This window comes from Saccopteryx bilineata, chromosome 4 (assembly GCF_036850765.1).
Source record: "Saccopteryx bilineata isolate mSacBil1 chromosome 4, mSacBil1_pri_phased_curated, whole genome shotgun sequence".
NCBI lineage: Eukaryota > Metazoa > Chordata > Mammalia > Chiroptera > Emballonuridae > Saccopteryx > Saccopteryx bilineata.
Window position 1 is genome coordinate 202,879,554 of NC_089493.1, and position 14,912 is coordinate 202,894,465.

The 14,912-nt window shown below is 39.1% G+C and overlaps 1 protein-coding gene across 2 annotated transcripts in view; it reads right to left on the minus strand.

The window, feature by feature from the left end:
* Positions 1-14,912, minus strand: part of AP3B1 (adaptor related protein complex 3 subunit beta 1) — a 318,239-nt gene that overhangs the window by 15,034 nt on the left and 288,293 nt on the right. For both annotated transcript variants that reach the window (XM_066273625.1, XM_066273623.1), the window contains one exon: positions 2,360-2,457. In XM_066273625.1, coding sequence (XP_066129722.1) covers positions 2,360-2,457 — 98 coding nt within the window. The remainder of the gene's footprint in view (positions 1-2,359; positions 2,458-14,912) is intronic.

Below are 14,912 nucleotides of genomic sequence, written 5' to 3' on the forward strand. Positions count from 1 at the left end.
CCAATCTTTCATTTAGCACTTTGACTATCAACCTTACCAACATGCATCTTTAATCATGAAACCAAATGCAACATGAGAAGAAGTGGTAAATCAGGCTCCATATTAGAAATAAAACTTTTCATTAAAAATATTAATATGTGTGAACTGTTACAAGCTTTCTTACTTATTACCGTAACAAATTTTTAAATTATGTACATCTTTAGTATAACAGAAATATAATCCTCATTTTTTATTTATACTTTTCAGTTAAATCCAAAATAATACTTTTAATGCATTTATTTAGTCCCTGTGAAATAAGATATTAAATAAATTCATTTCATTAAAGTAGAAGTATAGGTAAAATTAGCACAACACAGTTTTTGAATTTAGTGGCATTTTGCCTTCCAGAAGTTTCCTTTGATAAAAAATAAAGACACTGATAATTCTGATTTAGGATTTTCAGCTAATGAGTCATTTCTAGGTATCTTTTTAAAATTAGCTAAGCTCTTCCTTGATTAGAATAACAAATACATGCGTGAAGTTGAGAATTGAGATCTCTATTACCAAATCAGTTGAAATTTCTAACTAAAAAGATGCTACAGAAAGTACTCTAAACCTGTGATAAATTTGCCAGCATCAAGTTACATATCAAAGAATGAATTTAGGAAGACAGAAAGAATGATACAGAAATACCAAGAGACTTGCAAGGATTTACAAATACTTCATATAAACAAATTTTCAAATAGCTTTATTCAGAGTAGCCTTTCTGCTCTATTAAACATAGCAAACAGCTGCCAGATTTATTCAGACAAATAATCAACAACCATAGAAGTAAAATGGCAGAAGAAAAAGGAATTTTGGCAACAACTCCACAGAGGACCACAGCTGTTTTCCAAGCGCGCCTCTTTTATGCATTTATGGTTCTGTATGGCTAGTCAGGGAGAATCCCTCAGTCACAGCAGAACACAAAAAACTTGATCGAAATATCAAGTATTCTAAACCAGAGCTGAAGGAGAGAAAGGGTATAAAATAACCTGCAGCTTTAGATATACTTTAGCTGCACTTTTCTAAAAAAAGGAATATCGCCTTAATAAATGCATCCAAGCCTTATTTGGTCACTTGTGTGCCACTCACCTGGGTTTGCTAAACAGGTATAAAGCAGAGAGACAGGCTTTAGCCAGCAAAGGGTAAGAAAAGCAAACGTAAGAATCTATTCAGTTTGTCAACAGACAAATAAAATTACAAAGATGACTTTCTTGTACAGCAATAATCAACTTTCAAGAAAAGCAAATGCCAAGATGAATTTAGTCCTTCTTTGTTATCACTTAAAAATAAAGCAGAATAAAAGATTACTATGAATTTACAGTCTTGCAAGAGATCCTTCTACCACCTTCCACCACCTTCTACCGTGTGTGTCTTCTACCACAGGTCTTTTTAACACTGTGGATTGTGAAGGCTTGTAATGTAAAAATCACTGGCACTGCCAGGATGGAGTGCAAGGAGACATGCCCTTCTCCTTAAATGGAGACATTTGTGTGTGCCTAGCACTTCCTGGAAGCTTGACAAATACAAATGAATGACCTCCAGATAAAGGGATCTTTGATAACCCCTCCAGAGGAAAACATGGCTTAGGTTCCCATAAACTTTTAAAAATTGCTGACTACACCATCTAAATACACTCCAGTTTTATGGATGTTATTCTTAATCAATATTATAAATTCATATACATATATGAAAAAAGTATTTTTACTGGTATGCTTGACTCTGGGGCAAGAACAAGATATTAATATTTCTGTTCTGCTGAAAATATTTTCTTTTTCAGATGCATATTTTAAAATGTTTCAGTTCTGATACAGTGACAATACAGCATTTTTTACTACAGAATTAGGTCAAAAGAAAATGAAGGTATTTTGATGCTATAATTAGGACTTGACTTTGAGGGGTAAGGCACTCTAATGTGTGCAAAGAAAAATAGATTAGAACATGAAAAACAATTCTATAGTGAAAAAAACAAATATAACATTCAATAGTAGGACTTTGGTAAATCCCAAATTTCTGGCATTTTCACCAATACAAAATACATGGATATATCAGTAGGTTGACAAACCACACTCCAAGAATTGAAAAGTTAATTATGAATCAATTTGTATTTTAAAGACATATATATTAATCAATTTTCAGGTATGCCAGGAATGTAGACAAACATATACCGTACTTTCGAGGTTACTTTATAAAAGCAAAGTACTAGCAAAAATTGGAAGATTGTGTACTGATATATGTCAACAGCTATGTATATGCAGTCATTGATTTTAGAGACCAGCCAGAAGAATGAGCACATATTTGGTATGTCAGTTTCTAGTAAACTGTGGTAATCTCTCACCTTGCTCTTTCTTAAAATCTTTCTCTGACATGGCCACAGGTAAAAGCAGTTCTCCAACAGGTGGCTGAATATTAACATTGAAGCAATCATCCTTGGTACTAAAATTAAAAAACAACAACAACAACTTGCAATCTGACTAAATGCTTAATAAATAAACATTCTTAATACTTTGTAGTTAAATAGATGCAATTAAAGTATATGCTAGCATATAAAGTATTAAGATCTTCTTGGCTTACTATCACAGGGAAAAATGCTTGAAAATTTCCTTAACATTATTTACATAGAAATACATCTTACATCAGTTGGAAAACATATTTTTCCCCAAAATATGCAATTATAGTAAATATACCATTTGACATAGAATTTCTAAAAAAATATCTAGTTCAGCAGCAAGGGTTTACAGTTACTACTAACAGAGGAACATTTCACACAGCTTATACTAGCCAGAAGAATGAGCACATATTTGGTATGTCAGTTTCTAGTAAATTTATATTCTAGAGAAGTAATATTTTATCTTTACTTTGTGTTTAATTGTAGAAAATGGAGTGCTTTAGTCTTAAATGGTTAAGATTTCACTTTAAAGTGTTAGTTTTTAATAAATAAAATGGACTGACCATACTGTGTTTAAGTATGTGCTAATAAAAATAATACCTCATCTGCAAACTTGTTTTCTTAAAACAAAATCCCTTACATTCTAGTAGTGTTATTTGCTGACATTATTGATGACTATGTGGTGAAAGTTATTATTTCCAAATACAGAATATGAAGAATTTAGTAAATGCAACTTTGTCCTTGTATCAGGTAGAAAAACAACACTGACAGTATGTATTCATTTAAATCTTGACACCACTCTCTAAAAAAAAGGACTAAAACTGCTTTAAAAATTTTTGAGTCACCATGTGTGAAGGTAGGCTGATAAATGTATCAGTTAGGAATGCATTTGGTTGCAAGTAAGCAGAGAAAACTAACAATTTCTTGAGAAATTGGAGCTTGTTGTTTAGCATTCAACAAGTCCTAGAATTATCAGCTAAAGGCTCATTCAACAGCTAAAAGATGCTGTTAGGGATCCTCATTTTTCTGGCTTTCAACTACACCATCCCTAGTGTACTGGCTTTCCTCCTTATGGTTGCCACATGGCCATGGCTGCTGCATCTCCAGGTGCCACTTTCACATTCCACTGAAGAAGGAAGAGTGATGATGTGAGAGCAGTGAATAACTGAGCCAACCAACTCTGGGTTTTTTTATCCTATGGAAGGACTTCTACTTTTGCGTTAGAACTGGGCCAGTGGGTAAGTGGCTAGGGTGATGAGCATTATGGATAAGAAATACCAAATATTAGGTTAAGACACATTTTATTGAAGGGTGGGGTAGGTACAGATGATATAAATAAATAAAGAAAAATATATCCATTTTTATTTTATGCTATTACTTATTATATTTTTATAAGGTGTCATATTTTTATGGAGTAAAGGCTAGACTAAAATAAATGTTTTGAATTATTCAGATGTGGATTGCCCAAGGTAAAAGAGTAAGTCCTATTTATGTATTAATTCAATAAATGTTTACTGAATACACACTTGATCCTACATATTGTGTAAGTACAATATATTAAGTTTGGCCTTTGAAGTTCACTAGTCTAGTGGAAGATGTGTTTATAACAGAATAGTAAGTGGTCCATTAGAGATATGTGGGGAGTGTTCTAGTCCATGGAACAGGGACTGATTAATTCTGAAGAAGGTAAAGGTAAGTCTGTTTCTAACAGAGAGAGGGGGCATTCTAGACATCCTAAACCTGTGTTTTGGAAATGGTGAGTAGTGTGATGTGTCAAGAGATGAGGTTAAGCCTGACCAGGCAGTGGTGCAGTGGATAGAGCGTCAGTCTGGGCCGTGGAGGACCCAGGTTCGAAACCTCAAGGTCGCCAGCTTGAGTGCGGGCTCGTCTAGCTTGAGCACAGGCTCACCATCTTGAGTGCAGGGTTGCTGGCTTGAGCATGGGATCATAGACATAACCCCATGGTCGCTGGCTTGAGCCCAAAGCTCACTGGCTTGAGCAAGGGGTCACTCACTCTGCTGGAGCCCCCCTGTCAAGGCGCATATGAGAAAGCAATAATTGAACTAAGATGCCACAACAAAGAACTGATGCTTATCTCTCTCCTTTCATATCTGTCTGCCCCTATCTGTCCCCCCCCTCCCTCTTTCTCTCTCTGTCAAAAAAAAAAAAAAAAAAAAAAAAAGAGAGATGAGGTTGAGGGGACACTGTAAAGCAGCGGTTCTCAACCTGTGAGTCGCAACCCCGGTGGGGGTCGAACGACCAAAACACAGGGGTCGCCTAAACTCCGATGGCTTTAGGCGACCCCTGTGTTTTGGTCGTTCGACCCCCGCCGGGGTCGTGACCCACAGGTTGAGAGCCGCTGCTATAAAGAGTATCATATAGCATAACCATCTGTCCCAATTTTCCCAGGACAGTCCCACTCTATGGCTATTGTCCTGGAACCCTGTTCAGTTAATGTGTCCTTTCATTCTCTGAAGTGTCCTGATTTGTATGACAAAGTGTACAACTACTTTATTCATGTAATTTAAGAAAAAGGTTTTTCAATGTTGCTTGAAGCAACAGGAAACTACCAAGGACTTTTGACGTAGGAAAAGAAATAATCCCATTTTAGAAACTCTAGTGGCAATGTGTAAGGTGGGGGTAGAAGAGAAGCCCAAGAAAGGTATCAGTTAGGAATCTAATTTAGCAGTCTTGGTAGCGGTTTTCAGCATTGACTATGTTTCAGTTAGTAAATCCTAACAATGGTTTACTAGGTAACTTCTGTTATATGCAATTTATCAATAAGTTAAACAACATGCCCAAGATCACACAGCTAGTAAGTGTCAGCAATGGGATCTGAACCCAGGTCTATTTTACTCTATGGTCCAATGCGCATATATTCATACTCCAGTGTGTAAGGCTGTTTCCCTTACACACTAGGGTGGGCAGCACTGAGCGTGGGGAGGATGGGGAATCTTAGGGTTGAAAGGGACAAACGCGGCGATGGATTGGAGGAAGAGACTGCACACAACTGGGAGGATGACAACTACTGAAGAAGAAAAGTTTTGGAGATTAAACAAAAATGATTTTGCTTTATTTAACCTTGTTTTTATTTTGAGCAACACTGAGTTACCCAGGAAGAGATATTTAGCAGATAATTGAAAATACAAATTAAGAATCAGAAAGGCAGTTAGGACAGTATATGTGAGTTTGGAAGAAATCAGAGTGGTACAGGGAAGAGCCTTGTAAGAAGGTGAGATCACATAGGGAAAGAGGATACATCAGAGAAAGGTTAAGAGGAAAACCTGGGGAAGATTGCATTTAAGTAAAAATGGAAGAAGCACAAGTTGCAGAAGTGACTGGGAAAGACTGTACAAAAAGGTGTGTGTCAGAACTGCAAGGAGGAATAAAAAAAAGCAAGAATAACTGCTGACCTTGATAAGGCAGTTCAGATTGGAGGAGGAAGAGGAATGCAGCATGCAGTGAGCTGAAGGTGAACGGGAACAAACACTGGCAGTAGAAGCTTCGTGAGGAGACAGAGACAAAAGAATGCTTAAAGACACCTGAGCCTGCTTCAAGGCTGAGGGGAGAGCCAGTGAAGAGGAAGTGACAAAGAAATAACTGATAGTGGAAGGTCTTAAGAGGTGAATGAACTTGGGATGAAGAGCACAAGAATGGAGTGAACCGGTCAATCCTGGATGGAGCAGGGCGCTTCTGAAAACAACAGAGAAAGGTGGTTAAGACAGAGAGAAATACTGAGGGGAGGACACTTCTGAAAACAGCAGAGAAAGGTGGTTAAGACAGAGAGAAATACTGAGGGGAGGACACTTCTGAAAACAACAGAGAAAGGTGGTTAAGACAGAGAGAAATACTGAGGGGAGGACACTTCTGAAAACAGCAGAGAAAGGTGGTTAAGACAGAGAAATACTGAGGGGAGGACACTTCTGAAAACAACAGAGAAAGGTGGTTAAGACAGAGAGAAATACTGAGGGGAGGACACTTCTGAAAACAACAGAGAAAGGTGGTTAAGACAGAGAGAAATACTGAGGGAGGACACTTCTGAAAACAACAGAGAAAGGTGGTTAAGACAGAGAGAAATACTGAGGGGAGGACACTTCTGAAAACAACAGAGAAAGGTGGTTAAGACAGAGAGAAATACTGAGGGAAGGACGCTTGAAGGACAAGACCACACCTGACACAGTGGGAGGCTAAGTCACATTAAGAGAAATATGTAAAGGCCGATGAAGGAGTAAATGGATAGCTATTTATATATACATGAAATATATATTTAATGAGCTAATTTTGTGTTAAATATAAAGTTTCACCTTCAAATGACTGGAAAATCAGCGTTCTTCAAAGTGAAAAGTACAAGGGTCTGCACTGAGATAGAAAACCCATTGAGGCCCTGGCCGGTTGGCTCAGCGGTAGAGCGTCAGCCTAGCGTGCGGAGGACCCGGGTTCGATTCCCGGCCAGGGCACACAGGAGAAGCGCCCATTTGCTTCTCCACCCCTCCGCCGCGCTTTCCTCTCTGTCTCTCTCTTCCCCTCCCGCAGCCAAGGCTCCATTGGAGCAAAGATGGCCCGGGCGCTGGGGATGGCTCTGTGGCCTCTGCCTCAGGCGCTAGAGTGGCTCTGGTCGCAATATGGCGACGCCCAGGATGGGCAGAGCATCGCCCCCTGGTGGGCAGAGCGTCGCCCCTGGTGGATCCCGGTCGGGCGCATGCGGGAGTCTGTCTGACTGTCTCTCCCTGTTTCCAGCTTCAGAAAAATGGAAAAAAAAAAAACAAAAAACCCATTGAGGATAAAATAGATAATTAAAGAGATATTTAGCCTGACCAGGTGGTGGCACAGTGGGTAGAGTGTCGGACTGGGAAACGGAGGACCCAGGTTCGAAACCCAGAGGTCACTGGCTTGAGCAAGGTGTCACTTGTTCTGCTGTAGCCCCCCCAGTCAAGGCACATATGAGAAAGTAATCAATGAACAACTAACTAAGATGCCACAACGAAGAATTGATGCTTCTTATCTCTCCCTTCCTGTCTGTCCCTATCTGTCCCTCTCTCTGTGTCAAAAAGTAAATAAATAAAAGATTCATTTATACATATAGGAAATGCATGGAAGAAATATTTTACTAATAAATGTATACAAAAAGTTAGAGGACCACTGGGTTAAACTATGTATCACTACCCTATCTTTACCAGTGTTTTCTGTTTAATGACAGATGAAATGATTGATGGTCTCCTTCCCAACACTGAAAGATGCCATTCACACCCTGATGAAAGGTGGCCACACAGCAGGGAGAAGTGAGGGACAGCAAAGAAGGGAAAGATTTGCCTTCCAAGGCATATATAAAAATCTAAAGGGGTAAGTGGCAGGTTTAAGTGGAGGTGGGGAGTGGAAGGAAAGAAAAGGTGACTCTGAAATGTCACCACTAGCAAGAAGCAATTTGTTAGACCAGTGCAGGTCCCTACCTCCCACTAGTGGGCGTTCCAGCTTTCATGGTGGGGGTAGTGGAGCAACCAAAGTATAAATAAAAAGATAGATTTAACTATAGTAAGTTGTTTTATAAAGATTTATTCAGTCAAACTTAGTGAAAATCCGACATAAAGTACTTGGTAAGTAATTATTATGATATGCTTTAACTTGCTGTAACTCTGCTTTATAAATTTTATAAAGTAAAGTTACTTCCCTACTTTATAAATCACCATTACTGTGGAACCGGTGGGCGGTTAGAAAATGTTACTACTAACAGAGATACAGAAGTGGGCGGCAGGTACAGAAAGGTTGACTACCCCTGTGTTAGACACTAATACGTGACTCAACTTGACTGGATATGTTTTGCTTAGTTGCTTTTGGCTAATGTGTTTTATTTTCTGTAGCAGTGAAATTGGTAATTATGTAAGAAAAACTAAGGCTATACATCTATCTAACATGGGTCTTATGAGGCAAATATAATAAAATAGAAACATTGCTACGGCAGACATCACTCGTTGTTTATTCAACGTTTTTTCTTCTTTCCTGACATAATCCTGATTTTGATCAGGTCGACAATGTGCCGAGAGGAAACAGTGTCTGTCTCTCAGCCTCTCTCTCTTATAGCTAGGAGTTAACAAGTGACCCAGTTATGACCAATGATGCATAAACAAAAGTCTGCTTGAAAAGTTTTGCTTTTCTGAATTCTCCTCCTCCCTCCAGGTCACTTATTTCCTTTTTTATTTTCCCCCCTGAAATGCAGATAGAAGCCTGGAAGTACAGCAGCCACCTTGTGATCATGAGAATGACTAGCACATGCTAATGAAAAGATCACAAGAAATAAAAAGTTGGAAAGACCTTATTTATATCCTTGAAGATACAGTGGAGCTGCTCCAGCAGCTCTGAACTGCTGAGCCCTGTTCCTGTACTAGGAGAATAATAAACCTCTATTTAATTAATTCACTACAGCTGGATTTCTGTTAAACACAACTGAATGCAAAACTAACTAATATAATAATGTGTAACATACTTTATAAGCCAGTTTCAGCTTCTAAGGAGAATTTGTCTTAGACTGGAGTAAGAAGAAATGTTTCCTCTTTATTTGGGGGAAACTTTACTATCAATTAAGTTAGTTTATTATTGTCCTCCAGTTTTCTATGCACTTCCTTTTCTATAATTTTGCCCTTTTTTGTTGTTTGCATTTCCCTCCTCATAGCTTTTCTTTTTTTTGCCCCCCCCTTTCTTCTCCTTTCTTTTGATTGAACATAGGACTAAATACAGGTATCATGACATGAACAGGGAATGACGAAAATGAGTTTAATTGTAGACATAAAATTATTGGACATATTTTACCAGACTGATGAAGTACTATTTTTAGGCCACTCTAATTTGCAGTTACACGGGATTAGATGGCATAATAGTTTAAAGCAATACAAAATTCTACCTGTTATACATTTAACTGTAATGCATATACTTGTACTACACATAATCTCATTTCACATACTCCTCAGATCCAAATCGGTCAATTTCCTAGGTATAACCATTGTGGGACTCAAGTTTCCTCATCTATAAAATGAGAATCATGGCACTTACCTTACACGCTAGCTTTTTTTTTTTTTTTTTTTTTTTTACAGAGACAGATAGAGAGTCAGAGGGGTAGACAGGGACAGACAGACAGGAATGGAGACAGACGAGAAGCATCAATCATTAGTTTTTCGTTGCGCATTGCGACTTCTTAGTTGTTCATTGATTGCTTTATCATATGTGCCTTGACTGCGGGCCTTCAGCAGACTGAGTAACCCCTTGCTGGAGCCAGCGACCCTGGGTCCAAGCTGGTGAGCTTTTTGCTCAAGCCAGATGAGCCCGCACTCAAACTGGCAACCTCGGGGTCTCGAACCTGGGTCCTTCCACATCCCAGTCCAACGCTCTATCTACTGTGCCACTGCCTGGTCAGGCTTACACGCTAGTTTTAACAATTAAATAAAATAACATACCCAGTAAAGTGTTAAATGCATAGTAGACACTCAAAACTGACATATATGAAAGAGATGTATCATAATTTAAGCATTTCCCTATAGATTCTCATTTACAATTTTCCCCTATTACAATGCTTATCTAATATCCTTTGACAGAACTATTTCATGTGCACAAGCACCAGTATTTCCCTGGGCTTGTTGCCCTAAACATGAAAGTGCTAAGGTAGAGTATGAATATTTAACATTTTGATAGATGTAGCCAAACTGCCCTTTAAAAACTACCATTTAAAGTCCCACAAGCAATATACAAGAATGCTTTTTTCTACCTCCCTTGTTAATACTATATATTAAAATTATTTGAAAATTTTGCCAATCTGATGGGTGAAATGTTTTAGTTTCTATTTCTAGTTACTAGTAATGTTGAACATCTTATGATTTTTGGCTATTTGCATTTTTCTTGTAAACTGCCTCCTCTTAGCTTTTCCCCACATTTCTATCTGACTTGTTCTTGACTGTGAGAGTTCTTTATATATTCTTGTCATTAAACTTTTGTTTGCTAAGTTGTTTGCTGCAATACTTTCTCACCAAAAAATTTAAGGGTCAAATCTGTCAATAATTTTTCTCTGTATCTTTCTGGGGGGGAGGTGTTGGGCAGATAAATTTATTTTTTCTCACCCTTATTGTTAAAGATGGCCGCTGCCCTCACGTGATACAGCTAATTGCCCTTCTTGCTTGGGAAGGGGCTTGGTTATGCTAATGTATGCTGGAGGAATGCGGTTGTCCTGGGGAAAAGTTAATTTTAAAACGAGTTAGGAGGCCATTTTAGAGAGTGGCCACATTCTTGTAGACAGGAGAAGCCCAAGCTGTAGCAGGGCAGAGAAAGGCCACGTGGAGGACAGGAGGCAGCCAAAATGGAGGCAAGGAGGTGGGAGCCTTTAATTCTACAAAAACTCGAATGAGTCAGTGGCTTTGGGATCCCTGAATGGAAAGAGAAGTGTTTCCTGCTGTGTATATTTACTCGTTTGCTGGGTGCAAGCTAGGACTAAAGGAAAATGGACCACCAGCTTTTGGCTCAATTGTTTCTTTACTATCTGTCCAAATCAAACCCGAACCTGCGTTGGCCAGGCGGCTTTGATGGCAGCCGTGAATAATGGCCTCAAATTAACAGGAGGTATTGTGTCTTGCTTAAGACTTTTTCTCCCAAAGAGTATTAAAATATTTATCTGTATTGTATTTAAACACTTGAATAGTTTTTATAATTAACTCAAATCCAGTTGGAGTTATTTTAGAGTTATCTGTGGAAAGAAGCTATTTTTTTTTCCCAGATAATGGTCAGCACAACATTTACTGAATGGTCCACTCTTTCCCCACTGATTTGAAATGTTACCTTTATGATATACAAAATTTCTAAATGTTCTGTTTTGTTTCACTAATTCCTGTGCCAACAGTCAAAATGTACATACGGCATTAAAGAATATTTTGAGGCCCTGGCCGGTTGGCTCAGCGGTATAGCATCGGCCTGGCATGTGGGGCACCCGGGTTCGATTCCCGGCCAGGGCACATAGGAGAAGCGCCCATTTGCTTCTCCACCCCCCCCCCTCCTTCCTCTCTGTCTCTCTCTTCCCCTCCCGCAGCCAAGGCTCCATTGGAGCAAAGATGGCCCGGGCGCTGGGGATGGCTCCTTGGCCTCTGTCCCAGGCGCTAGAGTGGCTCTGGTTGCGGCAGAGCGACTCCCCGGAGGGGCAGAGCGTCGCCCCCTGGTGAGCGTGCCGGGTGGATCCCGGTTGGGCGCATGCGGGAGTCAGTCTGACTGTCTCTCCCCGTTTCCAGCTTCAGAAATAAATAAATAAATAAATAAATAAATAAATAAATAAATAAATAAATAAAAGAATATTTTGAAATTAATATAGAGGAAGGTTTTTTCATTATATTTTGGGTTTGATTATTCTTGAATTTTCCAGTTGAATTTTAGAAATTTGTCAAGTTCTTTGAAAAGGACTAATGAAATGTAGCCTAGAATCACATTAAATTTGAAGATTAATTTGAGTGAGAATACTAACTTCTGTTTAGGGAGATACTATACTTATTATCTTATTTATATCTTCTTTTTATAGCCTTCAGGAAAGTTTAAATATATGCCGTATATCCCCATGTATAAGACGTACCCCTTTTCGCCTGACCTGTGGTGGCGCAGTGGATAAAGCGTCGACCTGGAAATGCTGAGGTTGCCTGTTCGAAACCCTGGGCTTGCCTGGTCAAGGCACATATGGGAGTTGATGCTTCCTGCTCCTCCCCCCTTCTCTCTCTCTCCTTTCTAAAAAATGAATAAAAAAAAAAAAATTAAGACGTACCCCTTTTCGAAAAATTTGGGATCGAAAAACTGGGTGCATCTTATACAGTGGTTGTAGAGGTTTTTATCTGCATTTCCTTCTTGTTTTTGTGCTCATTGTTGAAGACAGTGACTCGTCATCAGACACAGATGAGGTCAAGCTAACAGATGGGAGTTTTGACAGTGATGAGTTGAATGAATTTTATGATAAAACTTGAGTTCAGTAACTTTATGTAATACATTTTTTTACAAATTTCGGGCCCCCAAATTAAGGTGTGTCTTATACATGGGGGAATATGGTAAATAAAATGATAATCTTGTCTTTTTCTTTCTAGGATTTATACCTCTAAGTGTTTTTACTTGTCTTTCCATATTGGCTAGAACTTCTATTAAATGTGAAATGGCACTGAGAGTAGGTAACATTGTTTTGCTTTTCTGACTTAAAAGAGAATGCTTCCGATATTTTATGTGCTGACAGGTAACTTGTATGGCCTAGAAGACCTTTGAGTTTACAGTCTCAAGAGGTGTGCATGCTCATGTTCTAGCCTTTCAGGTTTTAAAATCAGAGTGACCCCAGTCTTACAGTATGACATGGGCACTTTCCTTTCCCTTTGTTGTAGAAAGTTTTAAATAACACAGAGATTATTTCTCTTTTGAAGTTCTGATACAATTTAACCTTCTTATTCATAATTTATATTTTTATAGGAAACATTCTAAATATTCCCACTTATTGGTATAGAAATGTACATATTATTTTGTAATTTAGAAGATCTGTTCTATTGTCTTTATCTTTTCTAATCTTTCTCATGTGTCTTTTTTCTTTCTTTAATCACATTAGTCCATAGTTGCTCTTTCTCGCTCTTCCTTTTCTTTTTTGGTACATCCTGTGTCCCTCTCTTTTTTTTCTTGTGCATGCATGGTGGGGGGATAGAGAAGCATCAACATGTAGTTGTGGCACTTTAGTTGCTCATTGATTGCTTCTCATATGTGCCTTGACTGGGGGGCTCCAGCTGAGCCAGCGACCTTAGGCTTCAAGCCAGGGACTTGGGGGTCTTGAACCTGGGTCCTCAGCATGCCAGGTCAACATTCTATCTACTGTGCCACCACTGGTCAGACATATCCTGTGTCTTTTTAAAAATTTTTGGAAACATTTATCTTAGATCAAGCTTGATAACCAAATTATTAAAATTTTATGTATATCTACCTGTATTTCTATCCACATATATATGTATGTATATATACATATATATATCTTTCTCTTTGATTTGTCAATTTTTCTTTAAAAAAATTTTTTTTAATTCAGTGAGAAGAGGGGAGGCAGAGACAGACTCTGGCATGTGCCCCAATCAGGATCCACCCAACAAGCCCACTAGGGGGCGATGATGGTTTGCCCATCTGGTGCGTTTTTCAGTTGCTTAGTAACTATGCTCTTCTTAGCGCCTGAGGCGGAGGCCTTGGAGCCATCCTCAGCACCCAGAAAAAAACTCATTCTAATGAAGTCATGGCTGCAGGAGGGGAAGAGAGAGAGAGAGAGAGAGAGAGAGAGAGAGAGAGAGAAACAAGAAGGGGAGGGGTAGAGAAGCAGTTGGGCACCTCTTCTGTGAGCCCTGCCTAGAAATCGAATCTGGGATATCCACACGCCTGGCCAATGTTATACCACTGAGCCTACTGGCCAGAGCTGATTTGTCAATTTCTGATGTGTGTATTAAAATATACTATGATCATGGCTTTGTCAGTTCTGCCAGCATTTAATAGTTTCTGCTTTATATGCTATATTATAAAGTCATGTTGTTGAAAAGTTTATAACATATTTTGGGGGAGGATTGCAATAGAAATTTTTTAAAAATCTAAATTTTTTTTCTAGCATTACTACGTCTAGTGTTACTATTGCCCTGTTTTATTTTTATCATCTATCTGACAGTAAACATATACACACCAATACATATATTTTATCTTTTATTCTCAATTTTTCTGTGCCATTTTCTTTTAGGTATAGTTCTTATAAATAGTGTATGTCGAGTGCTGTTTGTTACATGTTTAATATAAGTGAAATTTAACCTGTCGGGAATCACAGTAACTAGTATGTACGGTAGGTGTGCCTCTTCCACCATTATGTTTTGTCTTCTATTTACCAGCCTTTCTTTTCTGCTTTGTTAAACTAATCAAGCTTTAATCATTCCTTTTCTTCTTCTTCTTCCTCTTCCTCTTCTTCTTCTTCTTCCTCCTCCTCCTCTTCCTCCTCCTCCTCCTCCTCCTTCTTCTTCTTCTTCTTCTTCTTCTTCCTTCTTCTTTCTTCTTTCTTCTTCTCTCTCTCTCTCTCTCTCTCTCTGTCTCTCTGTCTCTCTGTCTCTCTGTCTCTCTCTCTTTTTGTACCAAGTGTGAGGCAGGGAGACAGACTCCACATGTACTCTGACCAGGATCCACCCAGCAAGCCCCCTACAGGATGATGCTCTGCCCATCTGGGACCGCTGCTCTGTTGCTCAGCAACTGAACTATTTCAGCACCTGAGGCGAGGCCATGGAGCCATCCTCAGTGCCCAGGACCAAATTGAACCATTTGAGCCATGGCTGCAGGAGAGGAGGAGAGAGAGAGAGAGAAAGAGAGAAATAGAAAAAGAGACAGACAGGGAAGGGGAAAAGGGAGGGGTGGAGAAGCTGATGGTCACTTCTCCTGTGTGCCCTGAGTGGGAATGAAACTCAGGACTTCCACACACCAGGCCAATGCTCTACTGCTGAGCCAACCGGTCAGG